Raw genomic sequence first — 15,740 nt, 5'->3', positions numbered from 1 at the left:
CATGGACAAATAGATCTTGAACCAGGGGAGAGAAGGTTAGAGGGGCATCTCTGTGCCTTTGACCCACAATACAGTAAGTGAAGGGAAGTGAACATGATAGGTTTGTGCTTAGGGTTCAGAAGAGCGTTGTCAAACGTGTGCTTGGCTGGAAAGGACATGTTGCTGAATGGGCAGATGTGACCTCTGCTTCCCTCCTACTCTGCGTGATCAGTATCACACCACGTTGACGGCAGTATGCTGAGAGGATTTGGAGGAACTCAGAAATAACATAGCATAAACAAACACATACACACACACAGACACACACACACACACACACGCAGGTACACACACACACGTGCACACATGCCATCCTCCCAATTGCCTCCCCACCCATGCCGCCCGCGGAGTCGGTGTGTCAAATTCTCTTCAGTGATTTATTTTTAAAAGCCCAACAGTTCAGGTTTCTCACACCACACTAACTTTGTGAACACCCCACCGATATCTCTCACCCACTCGCATAAAGTCTGCTAAGAGGACAAGAGCTCATCAGCGTCCAAAAATTAGGTCACATGGAAACGATTGTGGAAATGAACAGAGGCATCACTCCCTGCACTGATACAATCACGACGTGCACCCTTAGGGGTCCCACTGTGTTCCTGCCGTCAAAAAATATTTGACACATCACAGTCCCCTCATCTGAATATGCAAAGCACTATGACAACTACTTATGTTTTAACCCAAAACAGCAAATCTATTCTCATAAACACAAGAACACAGATGCTGAAGTAAAGTGTTTCATACTAAAATTCTGATGATCAATAGGTTATATTGATACAGTAGCATATTCACTAAAGTAACTACCTCTCACAAGTATATGGTGGTAGTCCCATCTGGAAATGTTGCCTACTTAACCTCATGGTCATACTATCATCAGCTCTATAACTGTGATCACAGTTAATGATGATTGAAACTCAGCGCTCTCTGTGATATCATCATCACTAGATGTAGAGAGCTTTGGAGAGAACTCCTGATGACCCCTGCTTTAAGTAACCAGAGACCCCATACCCTCAGGGACCACACAACAACATTTCCACACAATCAATCACAGTCCACCTTACCTGCCACATGGTTAAAATCCCATTGTCCATCAACAAAGTGAAATAAGAGAGGAAGAAGAAATGAGAGAGCTGAACTGAGCTGCTGAACCGTCAGGTCAGAGGAGGCCCTTCATTCTCCGTTAACAACAGACCAGCTGCAGCAGTAGTCGACCTGCTATACTCCAGTCCGACTGGGGGAACTTTGTGTCAGTGTACGTCTGTCTCTGGCTGTCACATCGCCTCTCGTGGCATATTTCCTCGCACCCTAAAGCCGCTCCTCTCCCCAGCCCAGTGAGAACACGCAGGCAGGAGGAGGGAATCTAGCTCACCGCTCCGCCTCCCCCTCCCCTTCCCCCTCCCCCTCAAGTCTGTGTTCAAATAGCTTAGTGGGCGGCCCTGCTTTAGATGAGCCAATCGGGAGGTACTGTAGCTAGAGCAGGGACAGCCCACGCTGTGCAGTCAGTTGGTACAGTACAGTATGCCTGTTGTGGGATTATGGCATCTGAAATGAAAATGTGTTGATTTATAATGGTTTATAATCTTCTCTCCTTCCTGGTATTGTCCCACTTATAATTTTCACGCTCTTTGCAATCTTGCCAAAGTTCTCTGTCTCTCTTTGTCTCTCTCTTGGTATCTCTCTTGGTATCTCGTTCTCTCTTTCTCGCTCTCTCTCTTTCTCTCTCTCTCTTTTTCTCTCTCTCTCTCAAACACACACACACACATACATACACGCACACTAGCAAAAGTTCATTGTAGAATGCTTTTTTTCTCTCCCCAAATGAAAGAAGGTTAGATTAAAGATTCTGTCCGCAGTCATTTACTTCTGGAGACATGTAGGGCGTTCGTTCTTCCTCAACTTCTACATGATATTGAGGGACTCACTCACTGACCTCATCTTGGGTAACATTCCCCATAGTCACTTGAAAAGTTCTAATCTGCCACCTCCCCTCTAGAATCTGTGCATTTCAAATGTTTGGAAGAAGAATGTAATATGCTTGTATTAGTCAGAAAGAGTTGAAGTTTAAGACCTTGGTTGAATGGAATGAATCAGGGCGCTGGGCTAGTTAAGCACCCTGACCGTGGCAGTGATTCTGACACTTATTTTTAGAGTTGGAACTGGATGAGTAAGGCACCGTTTAAAAATTGTACTTTTGAGAAAGACAAGAAAATCCATTTCCATCTAAGGTTAGTTTTAGACAAGAGTTGAGATCTTAACGGAAAAAGCTAAGTTCTTGTATCATCACAAAATGTGATTCTGCAGTATATGTCAGCTAAGCACATTTGATGAAACACGATGTATAGTCTGCACAAATGTAGAAAAAAGATTGTACGTTTTAAGACAAAGACTATGTAGGAGGTTTGAGCAGGAGAGAGGTTTCTCTACCTTTGGGAAAAACACTACGCCAGAATAGCTTCAGTAAATAAGTGCCCATCTCCAGAGTAAGATGATACCCTCCATTTCCCTTAGAGTAAAAAGAAAATCAAACAAAAACCCAGTTCTCTGGGCAACCTTTGGAGAGCTGCTGCTGCTGCTGCTTTGGGATGTGCTGTTAGGTGGAGAGGCCTCTTCAGAAAGCACATGAATACCCACAGTACAGACTCTTTCTTTAATTAAGCCCACAATAGACCTCCAGTCACAGAGCCTGGCTGGAAAGCGCCCAGCTCACTGTAATAACACAATGCATGCCTCTCAGGCACACAGGCAGAGCTCAGCGTTCTTCAGCCTCCTCAGTGTTCAAGAGACTCTTATACAAGTCAAAAAGGTCATTTATAACAAGGTCGCTCCTTGCGTCCTCCAATGTAAAGGATTTTATTCATTGACGCTGTGTTTCTATTCTTTTCTCTGTTCTTCCTGGAAGGACTGCAATCGAATTAGTAGAGGGAAGTAATATCATCAACCTACACAATGTCTGTGGAATCATTAGTGCAAAGTCATGGTGTACGAAGTAAAAATGCCAGCTCTTTCATCAGGAGTGGGCGATTATATTGGTTGAAACTGACAAACATGATTAGCACAAGCTGTTGTTTGGGGTTTCTCTATATTTCTTTCTCGGACGCGTTCTGGGAGCCGTGGTTTTAACATGGTGGAATGATTGGAATGTTCAGGAGATTGCCTCTTTTCTCTAAGTGAGCCCATTAAAGGGATAAGCCTGACCAGGGCTGTTACCAGATTATTTAGAGGGCACTGCTGCTATGGATAACACACACACACACACACACGCACACACACACACACACACACACACACACACACACACACACACACACACACACACACACACACACATACAAACACACACACTATCACCATCTCTCATCTTCCTCCCTGGTCGTAACATCTTTACCACTCACATCTATCTCGACTCCCTCCTGCAATGAACTGGTATGGTCTGACAGGGGAGCTCCTACACATGTTAGTGGTAGTTTAATAAAGCTGAGTGGAAATCTAAAGCTCTCTGTATAGCTTTGTTGACAAAGCACTCACAGAAAAGGGAGGGCACTTTAATACAAGTACGCATCTGCCTCGGGGGCATCACGCTCTAAGGCGTCATGGCCTCCAGGCAAATCCCAAACACATTTCTTCACTTGGTGACTTTTGCCCCTTTAACTGAGTTCAGATGGGCCTTTAAAGAGCATTTTTTACTCTTTGTAGTGATATATACAGCCAGTGTTTGCATCTGGCATCTCAACACAGGCACCTAGAAAATGCTTTCCGGGATGGCCCAATATTTTAGATCTAATCACCAAGTTCCACAGGTATGCCTGGCTGCGTGGTTCAACAAGACACAGAGAGAAATAACATGTATCAGCTGAAAGGACCAGACATTCTCTTTTTGTTGTGTTATGTTGTTCATGGACTTCCTCTGAGTCCGGCCGTGGTTGCTAGGGAATAACCAATAATTGGACACAAACTGAATGAAATGACCGCTCAGGGACGAATTAAGAGGTCAATAATGACTATAACAAGTGATGACTGCATTCTCCTTTCTGCCAGTGGATACGAACTAGTGAGATGAATGGAAATACAACATCAATATCTTTAGCATCATGAATTTACGGTTCAGTAGACGTCCTGATGCTGAATCAAATCCAGCGGTGAACAGTGCATTGCACAGTGAAAACAGTTTGCAGTGATGCTTGAAGTGTTGGCAAACACACACACACACACACACACACACACACACACACACACACACACACTCACTCACTCACACACACACACACACACACACACACACACCCTCGCCCGGCACTGAACTCAGCTGTCATTCTCTGTCACACAAGGGAAGTCCAGTTCACACACACACACACACACACACACACACACACGTGCGTGTGCACAGACAAACACACATATGGGTACAAGCATGCATGCACACACACACAAACATACACACTGGCATGTCACACAGCATCACCATTTGCTCACAATAGGAACAATATTACAACGAGAACTCAAACTGTCAAGCACGTCCTCTCCGCTCTCACCATCACTGACACTAGCTAGACTCCGGCAAGGACATATTGAGTGAAATAAGGTTTTGGACCCTGTGATGGTGTGATGTGCTATAATCCTCTGCATCCTCAATTCAGTGACATAAATACTGTATATGTTTCATGCATTCACTATGACTTACTATGATTACAGCAGAAATGTGATGTGCCAAACCCATTACGACAGCCAGCTAATCCTTTTTTAACACGCATCGTACGGAGACACTATTTGTCGAGTGCCCATGTAAGCTGTGACGCTTGAAGTTATTAGAGATGAAACGATTAAAAAGAGAAATTATATTTAATGAACACATCACTCATATCCAGTGTGGGGGAGTGAGCACTGGGCGTTTGTTCAGCCAATCTGATATATACGATATAACACGGTTTATAAGACAGTTATTACACGTCTTATAATAATTTATAACATTGTTATAATGCCTTGAAAGATATGGATGGGAAAAGACTAAGTTCCCAGGCGGGCTACCACCTGTACCATATGCCCTCGCTAGCAACATCACACACAAAAATATCCAGGTGTATAAAAATGCAAGTTCATGAATAAGTCATGAATAACTCAGCCACTCTAACCTCGCTGTTCCCCTAACAGTGGAGCTAGAAGTAATGCAGTGTGTAATGTGACGGCCCGTTAGGGATAGACGTGATTTATCTCTCCTTCAAAACAGAGAGCAAGAGGTCTATACCCTCGGCTCGCTCAGAACTGGAATATCTCACTTCGCTCTTCGCTAATACGAAAGTTATGTATCATCTTTAGGCATCAAAGACAGAGAGATGGGAGAGACGGCAGAGAAATGCATAACGGGGCTAAGAGATGAAGGCGTAGGAACATTCATCAGAGTCATGCATTTTACATGAGCGGACATGGGGTAGCTATGGCAGAGGAATTAAAAATGGTGATGAGCGACCATTAGGTCGCGTGATCCATTGATACGCCCTCGAGCCAGGCTATAGTCGTGGATCCTATCAAAATCTCGAATGACTAATTTTCCTTAAATTCTGCATTCCAAAAGTTCTGAATAGGGTCCAAACTAAACAAAACGTTCTAAGGATCTCAATGGGAAGTCAAACAATGGGTTTCTTTCACCTGAAATAGTTTTAACCCTGAACAGTTAAGTCTGAAAGGTCTAATGCAGCCGTTTTATCTCAATATCAAATCAATATCAAACCTTACTGTGATATTTCTCATTAATATGATCAAAAAGAAGCGAAAAAAGGTTCTTAGCAAAGATACATTTCTCAAGCAATAATTTAGCTAGGACTGTCTAGGAGTTGTCTGAGTAGGGAGGGGAACTCCCTTTTAATTGATCTATTCTCTTAGAAAAAAATATGCTATCTAGAACCTATAAGGTTTTTCGGCTGTCCCCATAGGATAACCCTTTGAATAACCCTTTTTGGTTCAAGGAACTCAAATTAGTTCTACCTGGAACCAAAAAGGGTTCTCCTATGGGGACAGCTGAAGAACCCTTTCAGAACCCTTTTTTTCTAAGAGTGTGTAAACTAATTTACCGCCTGTTGATGTCGCCAGGCAGGCCAAAACTCCATTCCACCAAAACAGGCTAAAATTTCAGGTGGTCTTTTCAAACAACTCTTAAACTAAAAGGGTATTATCATATTGTTCATAATTTCACAGTATTACTCCAACCTCATAGTGTGGAAATATATATATAATGCATTTCTGACTGCACTGGGCCTTTAACAGATTCTGACTCAGAATAAAGGCAAACTAAGCACCTTATCTCTATTCTTTTTACATCGAAAAACGAAATCAATAAACCACCTACAGCATAGCCTTTGTCCAGCAAACGTTGCATTGTAAGCCTCTATCAAGACAGAATGTGATGTTTTGTTCTTGAAACGCGTTACAGAATTCACCATAGGCCACATACTGATTTCACATTACTTCCCTTGACACACCGTGGCTTTGTTGTCTCACAACTTGTTATCCGCTAACAAAGAAAGATGCTTTCTGATTGGTGCACTTGCAATGCAACCTTGACACTTCCTCTCAGCGTGTGCTCAAGCACGGGATGGATATCAAATTAGTCCAAATGGATTGTGTGGATGGAAAACAACATTGAGTGGTTGCTGCATCGAGCTGTGGAGACAACAGAGTGTGTCCATAGTCGATAGTGTGGAACGAGTGGCGTGAAAGCATGATCAAGTCAGCACATTGTCACCCTCCCTGGACTAGATGTGTCACCCTCCCTGGACTAGATGTGTCACCCTCCCTGGACTAGATGTGTGTTAACATTACAATAAGTTGCACTTGTGATGCTCTTGTGACGTTTAGCAATAAGTGAATCTTCTACCGGTGTACTAATGCTGAAATACTGTATGCGTTAAGATCATCATTACCGCAATGTTGTTACTAGTGTAATTGCAGTGTTTCTACACGGGTATAAGAGCAGCCTAATGTATAGTGTTACCTGATTTTCATAAATATACCCTGTTAAGGTAACCTGTCCCATATGAATTCTAAATGGATTACTTTAGACTAATTGACCATTTATTTGACCATTAACTTTGGTGTTAGGCCCTTCAGGGAAATTATATATCTAATATGCCAGGACTGCCCACCAAAGCCCTTGCATTTAATAATACTGTCCCCTTTAGCCTGTTCTATCACAGTGGAGATTAGGGGAAATTGATAACAAAATTACATTTCCCCAGGACCAATAGTGGCCTCTCTGCATTAATGAGATTAAACACGGTTTAGCTGTGTGTACACGCACCTTGCATTTCAATGTACTGTTATGGTCTCCCTCCATAGACTGGGTCAAATGGGTCCACAAACACAATGAATAATTACAAAGCACAGCAGATTTTCAGCAGCAAAAAGCAAGTAGAAGGTTATCTAAGATGTTTCAGTGCTCGAGTTCTGGTAAGAATAAATGTGTAACCTTGCTGCAGTTTCACCACAGAGGCAACATGAAATAGGGAAGCACATTGATTGTCTTCTTTCCTTTTAAAGTAAACATATGTTTTCGAAAGGCTAGGAGACAATCAATACTGCTCTTTCTGTTCTCGCTTCTCCTCTCTTTTATCCTGGGCTATCGTCTAGCCTACTGCAGCTTGAAAAACAATCTACTGCTCCGTTGTATAAATGCAGTGCCATTGACAGGAAACATCATCCAATCGAATATCCAGTTAACGCCGACAGCTGTGTCCACAAACCCCATCTGCGCCTTTTGTCAATGCAACATTTTCTAAAATCATGTTGGCACAAAGCCTAAAATCAACCAGTTCAAATCAAGTGTGCACTTGAGAAACAATAACCATACATGATGGCGTTAGGCCCTTGTAAGTCAACTCAGATACTCAGATTAGGCTAATACTGGTACTGTCTGAGGTCAATGATTTGCCCTGAGCCTAAGTCAAGACGTTCAAGACAAAAATACATTTGCAGTTATCAGTTTCTGCTCTAAGGTATCTCAGGTCATTTCTGCTATATATTGAAGGTGACAACAGTGTTATAGTCAACAAACCTCCACAGCAGCTTCATATCATGTCCCTGCATACCCAAAGACTGACGTCGCACTTTCATTAGATAGTGATGTGAAACCGGTCTCAGGGTAAAGTCATTGACCATTTTGTTTGTGGCAGGATCATAGCTGGTTTAATAGCCATGACATTGAAGCTAAAGACAAGTTTGCACAACGCCATCCCAGAGGTAATTATACTACGACTGTATGTCCACTGCTACTGTCCTCAGCATAGAGCTGGAAAAGGGTGGCCACTGCCTCATTCCCAAGCCTACAAACTTTAATGAGTAGGTGCGGGTGGAAGAATAGAACTAAATATCCACCCTCCACCACAGCAAATTGGATTTGCTTGGTTTTCTCTAGTCTGTCTTTGCCAAGAGGTACGTTCTAGTGTCATGTCTGGTCACACGGAACACAAACCACCCTTCACACAGTCCAGTAACCCCACAGTGTAGAAGAGAAAGGCCCTCACAAACAAACCACTTTTAGTTCTATTGAAAACTCCAGCATTCTTGACTCAAGTGGGAAACTGTGTGATGTGGAGGAGCCAGAGAATGGCTGCCAGACACTGGAAGCCACAGCAGGGGGAGAGGATAGATTTTCAGCAGGAATTTGGGAGACTGGCTGGCCATGAATAGATCTGAGACACTGCTGGTCACCCATGCCAAGGCCTTGCTTGGAAACAGTGGTGTTTCTACCATGGCAACAAGGGAGTTGGTTTATTAAAACCGGACCACAGTAATTAGACTAAATAGGGACAGTCCCTCTTTAGTCTAATTACTGTGGTCCGATGTGAACTCGCCTTTGCCTTGTTGACAACTGCGAACCAGTGTGGTATCTTCCCTTGTAGGCTTTGACTAACAACATATAGCAGTCTATGTAAAGGAATATCTGTATCATTTATATAACTAATAGGTCAGCTTGGGTACAGAGGTTAAATATCACCATTTTGACATTTTAAAGAGACCATGTTGTTTTTTGAACTGATTCTGATCCCACCAAGGTAATATGAATACATTCTCCATTTTGTTTTTACTGTTTGGGGGATGGCCATGATTTGTTGATGGAATTTATTTGGCAAGTAAACAAAGACAAAGCCTTTGTATAACAGCATCACTTTCTCTGTGTTTCTATGTTAACAGTCTCAGCAGTGTGACCAACCACAGCTCTGTTCCATGCCTCAGGTCCAGAACTGTCACTCCCTGACTTTGTCACGACTGCCTCAACTCTGTGTCAACTAGAATCAGGAATTTTCTGAAGCGAGGGGCAGACTGAAAGCTATTCAAATCTATAAATACAAGTGTAGAATTTTAATTTGAGTCAGCAGCAACAGGAAATGTGAATTATCATGTAGATTATAAGTAATGGATGTTTTTGTAGGGGTTGATACATTTGCCATTGGGGCAAATCAAGTTTGACATTTTAAAGTGGAAATTGCTAACTTTAGAAGCCTTTTTAAACCTTGAATACACTACAAGTTAGAATTTCCTGCTATGGAAAATTCTCAGCAACAAAACAGCGATCAAATTAAGATCCTACATCTATATGTCTGACCCCAAGCAGTCCCATTTCACAGTTTCTCTCAGAGGACAAACATTAGCTCGAGGTCAACTGAGAAGTCTGAATAAGAAAGTACATCTTTTCACAAGTAAATAAAAAGTTCCGGACAGCTTTCCTACCTTTCATCGGTTTCCAAAGAGCATATTACCTTCCTGACCTCAAAGTGTTTAGAAATATTTCAGAATGTATCCTATCACTCCCTTGGGACTAGCTGATGGTGTTATACGTTTAGATGAGGGGTTGGAAGGAGGAAGCAGGCCCCTGCACCAATACACTTATCTTGTCATCCAATATTTATGTTAGGACACATTCTGCCGCGCTATAACAATGGGCCCAGGACAGAACCGTGTGAAAGTAGAGAGCAGCCACACAGAAAAACAACCAACAATGAATATTAAAACTTGGGTTGTAGCCACCAATTTGGACTCTTTATTTGATGTGCACTCTGTACACCAAGCATGTGTATTATTGATATTTACAAACTGGGTGGGTCTAGCCCTGCTCTAATTACATTGGTAACCAGTTTATAATAGCAATAAGGCACCTCTGGGTTTTGTGGTGTATGGCCAATATACCACGGCTAAGGGCTGTATCCAGGCGCACATAAGAACAGCCCTTAGCCGTAGTATATTGGCCATACACCACACCCTCTCGAGCCTTATTGTTTAAATGTATGTACACCATGTGGATTCTTCATCAGTCGTCTTGACTGAAACTCACTTCAAAATGTCCTTGAGTTGCACTGAATTGAAATACTCGATAAAAGCATCCTGCATATAATGACATGTCACGTCCTGACCTTAGTCAGGGCGTGAGTTGGGGTGGGCATTCTATGTTTTGTTCTTGCGTTTATATTTCTGTGTTTGGCCTAGTATGGTTCTCAATCAGAGGCAGGTGTCGTTCGTACTTAGGTAGCCTGTTTTCCCACTCTTGTTTGTGGGTGGTTATTTTCTGTTTAGTGTATGTCACCTCACAGAACTGTTTCGTTTCATTCTCTTTGTTATTTTGTTTAGTGTTCTGAGTTTAAATAAATATGAACATGGACACTTACCACACTGCGCATTGGTCCGATATTTCATACTCGTCGTCAGACGACGAAGACAACCGTTACATGACAACCACGTGGAAAAGGGTCACGGTGACATTTATGATTCATTTTTAGTTCTATGTGGAATTTACAATTAGGCATTGATGAATACATTATCCTGGGAGTTTCAAAGTGCTTCACCCCTAAAGGAAAAATCTCCCCAAACAACTAATTCCTATAATGTTGGTAGCAACATGAATATCGTGGAAATTTGTTCCAGATCAAGTTGGCTACAAAATCCACAATGCGATACTCTCTCTATGGGCTGGCCTGCAAACATAACTCCATACAATAATACCAAAGTCAATATCATCATGTGAGTAGCTAGTTAGCTGTAAAACCGCCTAAACAATCTGGAGGCCATTTAAGAGTCTACAATCTCACCATGTTCAGCCTGCAGATCGATGTGCCTTGCAGAGTGGAGTCTGACATTCACAACGGAACCATGCAAGGCGCCCTGGACTGAAGAGGCCGACAAATAGGCGATATTAGGTGGACCTCCTGTTCAATTACACATTTCTCAATGTAGGAATATCGCAAAAATATTATCAAAGGCTCATTCGAGAGAAGACATCCTCCCGAGTTATGACATCGGCCAGTATTGAAATCTGACATGATAGATGTTGATAAATGATAGATGATAGATGTTTTCACAATCTAAAAGTTATATTCCTATTAACTTCCAGTGTATTGAGAGCGGCTTTATCACAATTCTATGTCATACCGGCCAAATTTCTGCCTGCTTGAACGGCAATAGCTTAGATACACATGAAAACTTGTCCTCATCCCGTCAGTAGAGGATGCCTGGTTATTTGTTTTAAATGCCTTCCTCACCATCTTAAATAAGCATGCCCCATTCAAGAAATGTAGAACCAGGAACAGATATAGCCCTTGGTTCTCTCCAGACCTGACTGCCCTTAACCAACACAAAAACATCCTATGGCGTTCTGCATTAGCATCGAACAGCCCCCGTGATATGCAACTTTTCAGGGAAGTTTGAAACCAATATACACAGGCAGTTAGAAAAGCCAAGGCTAGATTTTTCAAACAGAAATTTGCTTCCTGCAACACAAACTCCAAAAAGTTCTGGGACACTGTAAAGTCTATGGAGAATAAGAACACCTCCTCCCAGCTACCCACTGCACTGAGGATAGGAAACTCTGTCACCACTGATAAATCCACTATAATTGAGAATTTCAATAAGCATTTTTCTACGGCTGGCCATGCTTTCCACCTGGCTACCCCTACCCCGGTCAACAGCACTGTACCCACCACAGCAACTCGCCCAAGCCTTCCCCATATCTCCTTCTCCCAAATCCAGTCAGCTGATGTTCTGAAAGAGCTGCAAAATCTGGACCCCTACAAATCAGCCGGGCTAGACAATCGGGAACCTTTCTTTCTAAAATGACATGCCGAAATTGTTGCAACCCCTATAACTAGCCTGTTCAACCTTTCTTTCGTGTCGTCTGAGATTCCCAAAGATTGGAAAGCAGCTGCTGTCATCCCCCTCTTCAAGGGGGGGACACTCTTGACCCAAACTGCTACAGACCTATATCTATCCTACCCTGCTTTTCTAAGGTCTTCGAAAGCCAAGTCAACAAACAGATTACCAACCATTTCGAATCCCACCGCACCTTCTCTGCTATGCAATCTGGTTTCAGAGCTGGTCATGGGTGCACCTCAGCCATGCTCAAAATACTAAACGATATCTTAACCGCCATCGATAAGAAACAATACTGTGCAGCCGTATTCATTGACCTGGCCAAGGCTTTCGACTGTCAATCACCACATCCTCATCGGCAGAATCGATAGCCTTAGTTTCTCAAACGATTGCCTAGAGTTTAGTGTGTCAAATCGGAGGGCCTGTTGTCCGGGCCTCTGGCAGTCTCTATGGGGGTGCCACAGGGTTCAATTCTTGGGCCGACTCTCTTCTCTGAATACATCAATGATGTCGCTCTTGCTGCTGGTGAGTCTCTGATCCACCTCTATGCAGACGACACCATTCTATATACTTCTGGCCCTTCTTTGGACACTGTGTTAGCAACCCTCCAGACGAGCATCAATGCCATACAACTCTCCTTCCGTTGCCTCCAACTGCTCTAAAATACAAGTAAAACTAAATGCAAGCTCTTCAACCGATCGCTGCCTGCACCTGCCCGCCCGTCCAGCATCACTACTCTGGACGGTTCAGACTCACATCAAACATCTCCAATCCAAAGTTAAATCTAGAATTGGCTTCCTATTTCGCAACAAAGCATCCTTCACTCATGCTGCCAAACACACCATCCTAACGATCGACTTCGGCGATGTCATTTACAAAATAGCCTCCAATACCCTACTCAATAAATTGGAGTGCCATCCGTTTTGTCACCAAAGCCCCATATACTGTACTACCCACCACTGCGACCAGCACGCTCTCGGTGGCCCGCCCTCGCTTCATACTCGTCGCCAAACCCACTGGCTCCAGGTCATCTACAAGACCCTGCTAGGTAAAGTCCCCCCTTATCTCAGCTCGCTGGTCACCATAGCAGCACCCACCTGTAGCATGCGCTCCAGCAGGTATATCTCTCTGGTCACCCCCAAAACCTATTCTTCCTTTAGCCGCCTCTCCTTTCAGTTCTCTGCTGCCAATGACTGGAACGAACTACGAAAATCTCTGAAACTGGAAACACTTATCTCCCTCACTAGCTTTAAGCACCAGCTGTCAGAGCAGCTCACAGATAACTACACCTGTACATAGCCCATCTATATTTTTGCCCAAACAACCTTATTTATTTATTTATTTTGCTCCTTTGCACCCCATTATTTATATTTCTACTTTGCACATTCTTCCACTGCAAATGTATCATTCCAGTGTTTTACTTGCTATATTGTATTTACTTCGCCACCATGGTCTTTTTTTGCCTTTACCTCCCTTATCTCACCTCATTTGCTCACATCGTATATAGACTTATTTTTCTACTGTATTATTGACTGTATGTTTGTTTTACTCCATGTGTAACTCTGTGTTGTTGTGTGTGTCGAACTGCTTTGCTTTATCTTGGCCAAATAAAGTTTTTTTTTTTTTAAATACATGAAATGACCCCGGGAATTGATAGTACATCGCTCAGAGGTGCACAAAAACAATATAACATTCAAAATGGGTCAATCTTTCATCTATAATTGACCAAAAAAGACCAGAAGTTAGGTCAGAATTGTTCCTTTGTTGTTAGGTAGCCTAGGGGTTTCGAGCGTTCGGCCAGTAACCAAAAGACCGCTGGTTCGAATCCCCAAGCCGGATAGGTGAAACATCTGATGATGTGCCCTTGAGCAAGGCACTTACCTTAATTGCTCCTGTACAGTAAGTCGCTTTGGATAAGATTGTCTGCTAAATGACTTAAACGTAATGTAAATGTTAACTATCAACAGCAAAACATGTACGACTAAATGTATCCCAGGTCAGTTGCAGGTGCTCAGAAAAAGCCTGACAACATGATCCTGCAGTGCAAAATGAAAAACATTTGTCCTTGAGCGCAGTTGAAGGCACTGCCCTATAATGTACCCTGTACATTATTGTATTAGATTGCTACACAATTCAGCAGTGAGCATGTCATTCAGAGGTTTGATTCTGGCAAACCTCTGAAGATAAATCGCTTGAAAAAGGCACAAGATATGATTGCTCCAAGAGTATTTGCCCTTTTCAGAGTCCTTCTGGCTGCTGCCTGTGAGAGTACAAAATAGACCAAAGTCTTATTCCAATGAAACAAAGACTAGGGTCATTATATTAGACATTAGTCGGGCAAGACTGGAATTATGGTCCCAATACGAATTCATCTGAAAAATATCCTCTGCATGAAAGCTAACATCACTTGGATGTTTGTTTCAACATGCAAAGCAAATTGCCTACCTGTTTCAGCAACAATAGTAGGACATCACATTTTCCATTGAAATGTGTGTTATAATGTTCTCAATAACTGTACTGCAAAATGAATCAGCAATGTAATAGGTTTATGTATTATTGAATCTATGGTATTGGACATACATTTGCATATAGTTACCTCAAAGTATTTGCACTTTTATTTACTTTGTGTTACTGAATCTGAATCAATTTGAAGTACATCTCAATGCCATGCTCCAGAAGTCTATCCCAGTCCAATTCAGACCCGAAGAGTTGAAGCCACAGATAGAATAACAACAACGTACACGTGCAGGAGCCTCCCATGCCCAAGCACATGGAGCCCCCGAAAACACACCTCCCCGTGTTTGACCAAGCTTAGTGCATCAGCATCTTCCACTAACTAAACAAACTCCAATAGCCCACAAGGATGGCCCTGAACAAATTAAAGAAGTACTTACATTCAAGACTCTTTCGTGATCCTCCAACCGAGAACAGACAAGCGTAGGATGACCAACCTGGGAAAACAATGAAGCACGGCACGATAGAGATAGAGAGAGAGAGAGAGAGAGAGAGAGAGAGGGAGAGAGAGAGAGAGAGAGAGAGAGACGGAGCCACGTATCCAACGGGCACTCAAAACACAACATTAGTGATCAAGCCTCCTCAGTAACTCTTTCTCTCTGTTGTTCTCCCCCTCCTCTCCTTCTCATCCCCCCTTCCCCCTTTCCCCTGACTCGTACTTGTCAAGTTGCTCAGGAGAGCGTGAAGCAGGCTGGAGAGACCAGTGCTTTGAGTGCTTTATCATGTGGTTTGGACCTCTCATTCCCATTATGCGGAACATTGAGCGTTGTGCCTCCTGCTCCTCCACCACCCCCCCCCCCCCCCCCCCCCTTCCCTCTTCCCACTGTCCCATTCGTTGACTTCAGACTGGGACACAAAAGAGCGGGAAACCTCAGGGGGGAGATGCTACTGATTGTGTTGACACTTAGCAGGACAAACCATTGGCACTAAGTCTGCAATCTATATCACTGTTTCTCATAAACATGGTGGATACAGTGCACCAGCTCTTCTTACTTGATCCTTTTTAAAACACTTGTTAACTCTGAACATTCATCCTGTGCTTTTTATAAACCTACTTATAA

General features: G+C 42.9%; 1 protein-coding gene across 3 annotated transcripts in view; it reads right to left on the bottom strand.

Moving 5' to 3' along the window:
• The window catches only part of LOC110527438 (E3 ubiquitin-protein ligase MID1), a 55,354-nt gene extending 39,865 nt beyond the window's left edge, over window positions 1-15,489 (bottom strand). The window contains exon 1 of one of the 3 annotated variants that reach the window (XM_021608707.3): window positions 15,060-15,489. Coding sequence is in view for 1 of the 3 variants with exons in the window: in XM_090240336.1 (XP_090096462.1) it covers window positions 1,101-1,130 (30 nt within the window). In the remaining 2 variants the exon portion in view is untranslated. Of the gene's footprint in view, window positions 1-1,100; window positions 1,452-15,059 lie in introns of those variants that run through there. The other 2 variants (XM_090240336.1, XM_021608705.3) reach the window with 2 other exon arrangements.
• Window positions 15,490-15,740: the final 251 nt, after the last annotated feature.

This window comes from Oncorhynchus mykiss, chromosome 7 (assembly GCF_057628025.1).
Source record: "Oncorhynchus mykiss isolate SJ-2025 chromosome 7, ASM5762802v1, whole genome shotgun sequence".
In the NCBI taxonomy this organism is placed as follows: Eukaryota; Metazoa; Chordata; class Actinopteri; order Salmoniformes; family Salmonidae; genus Oncorhynchus; species Oncorhynchus mykiss.
This window is presented reverse-complemented; position numbering and strand designations above follow the sequence as displayed.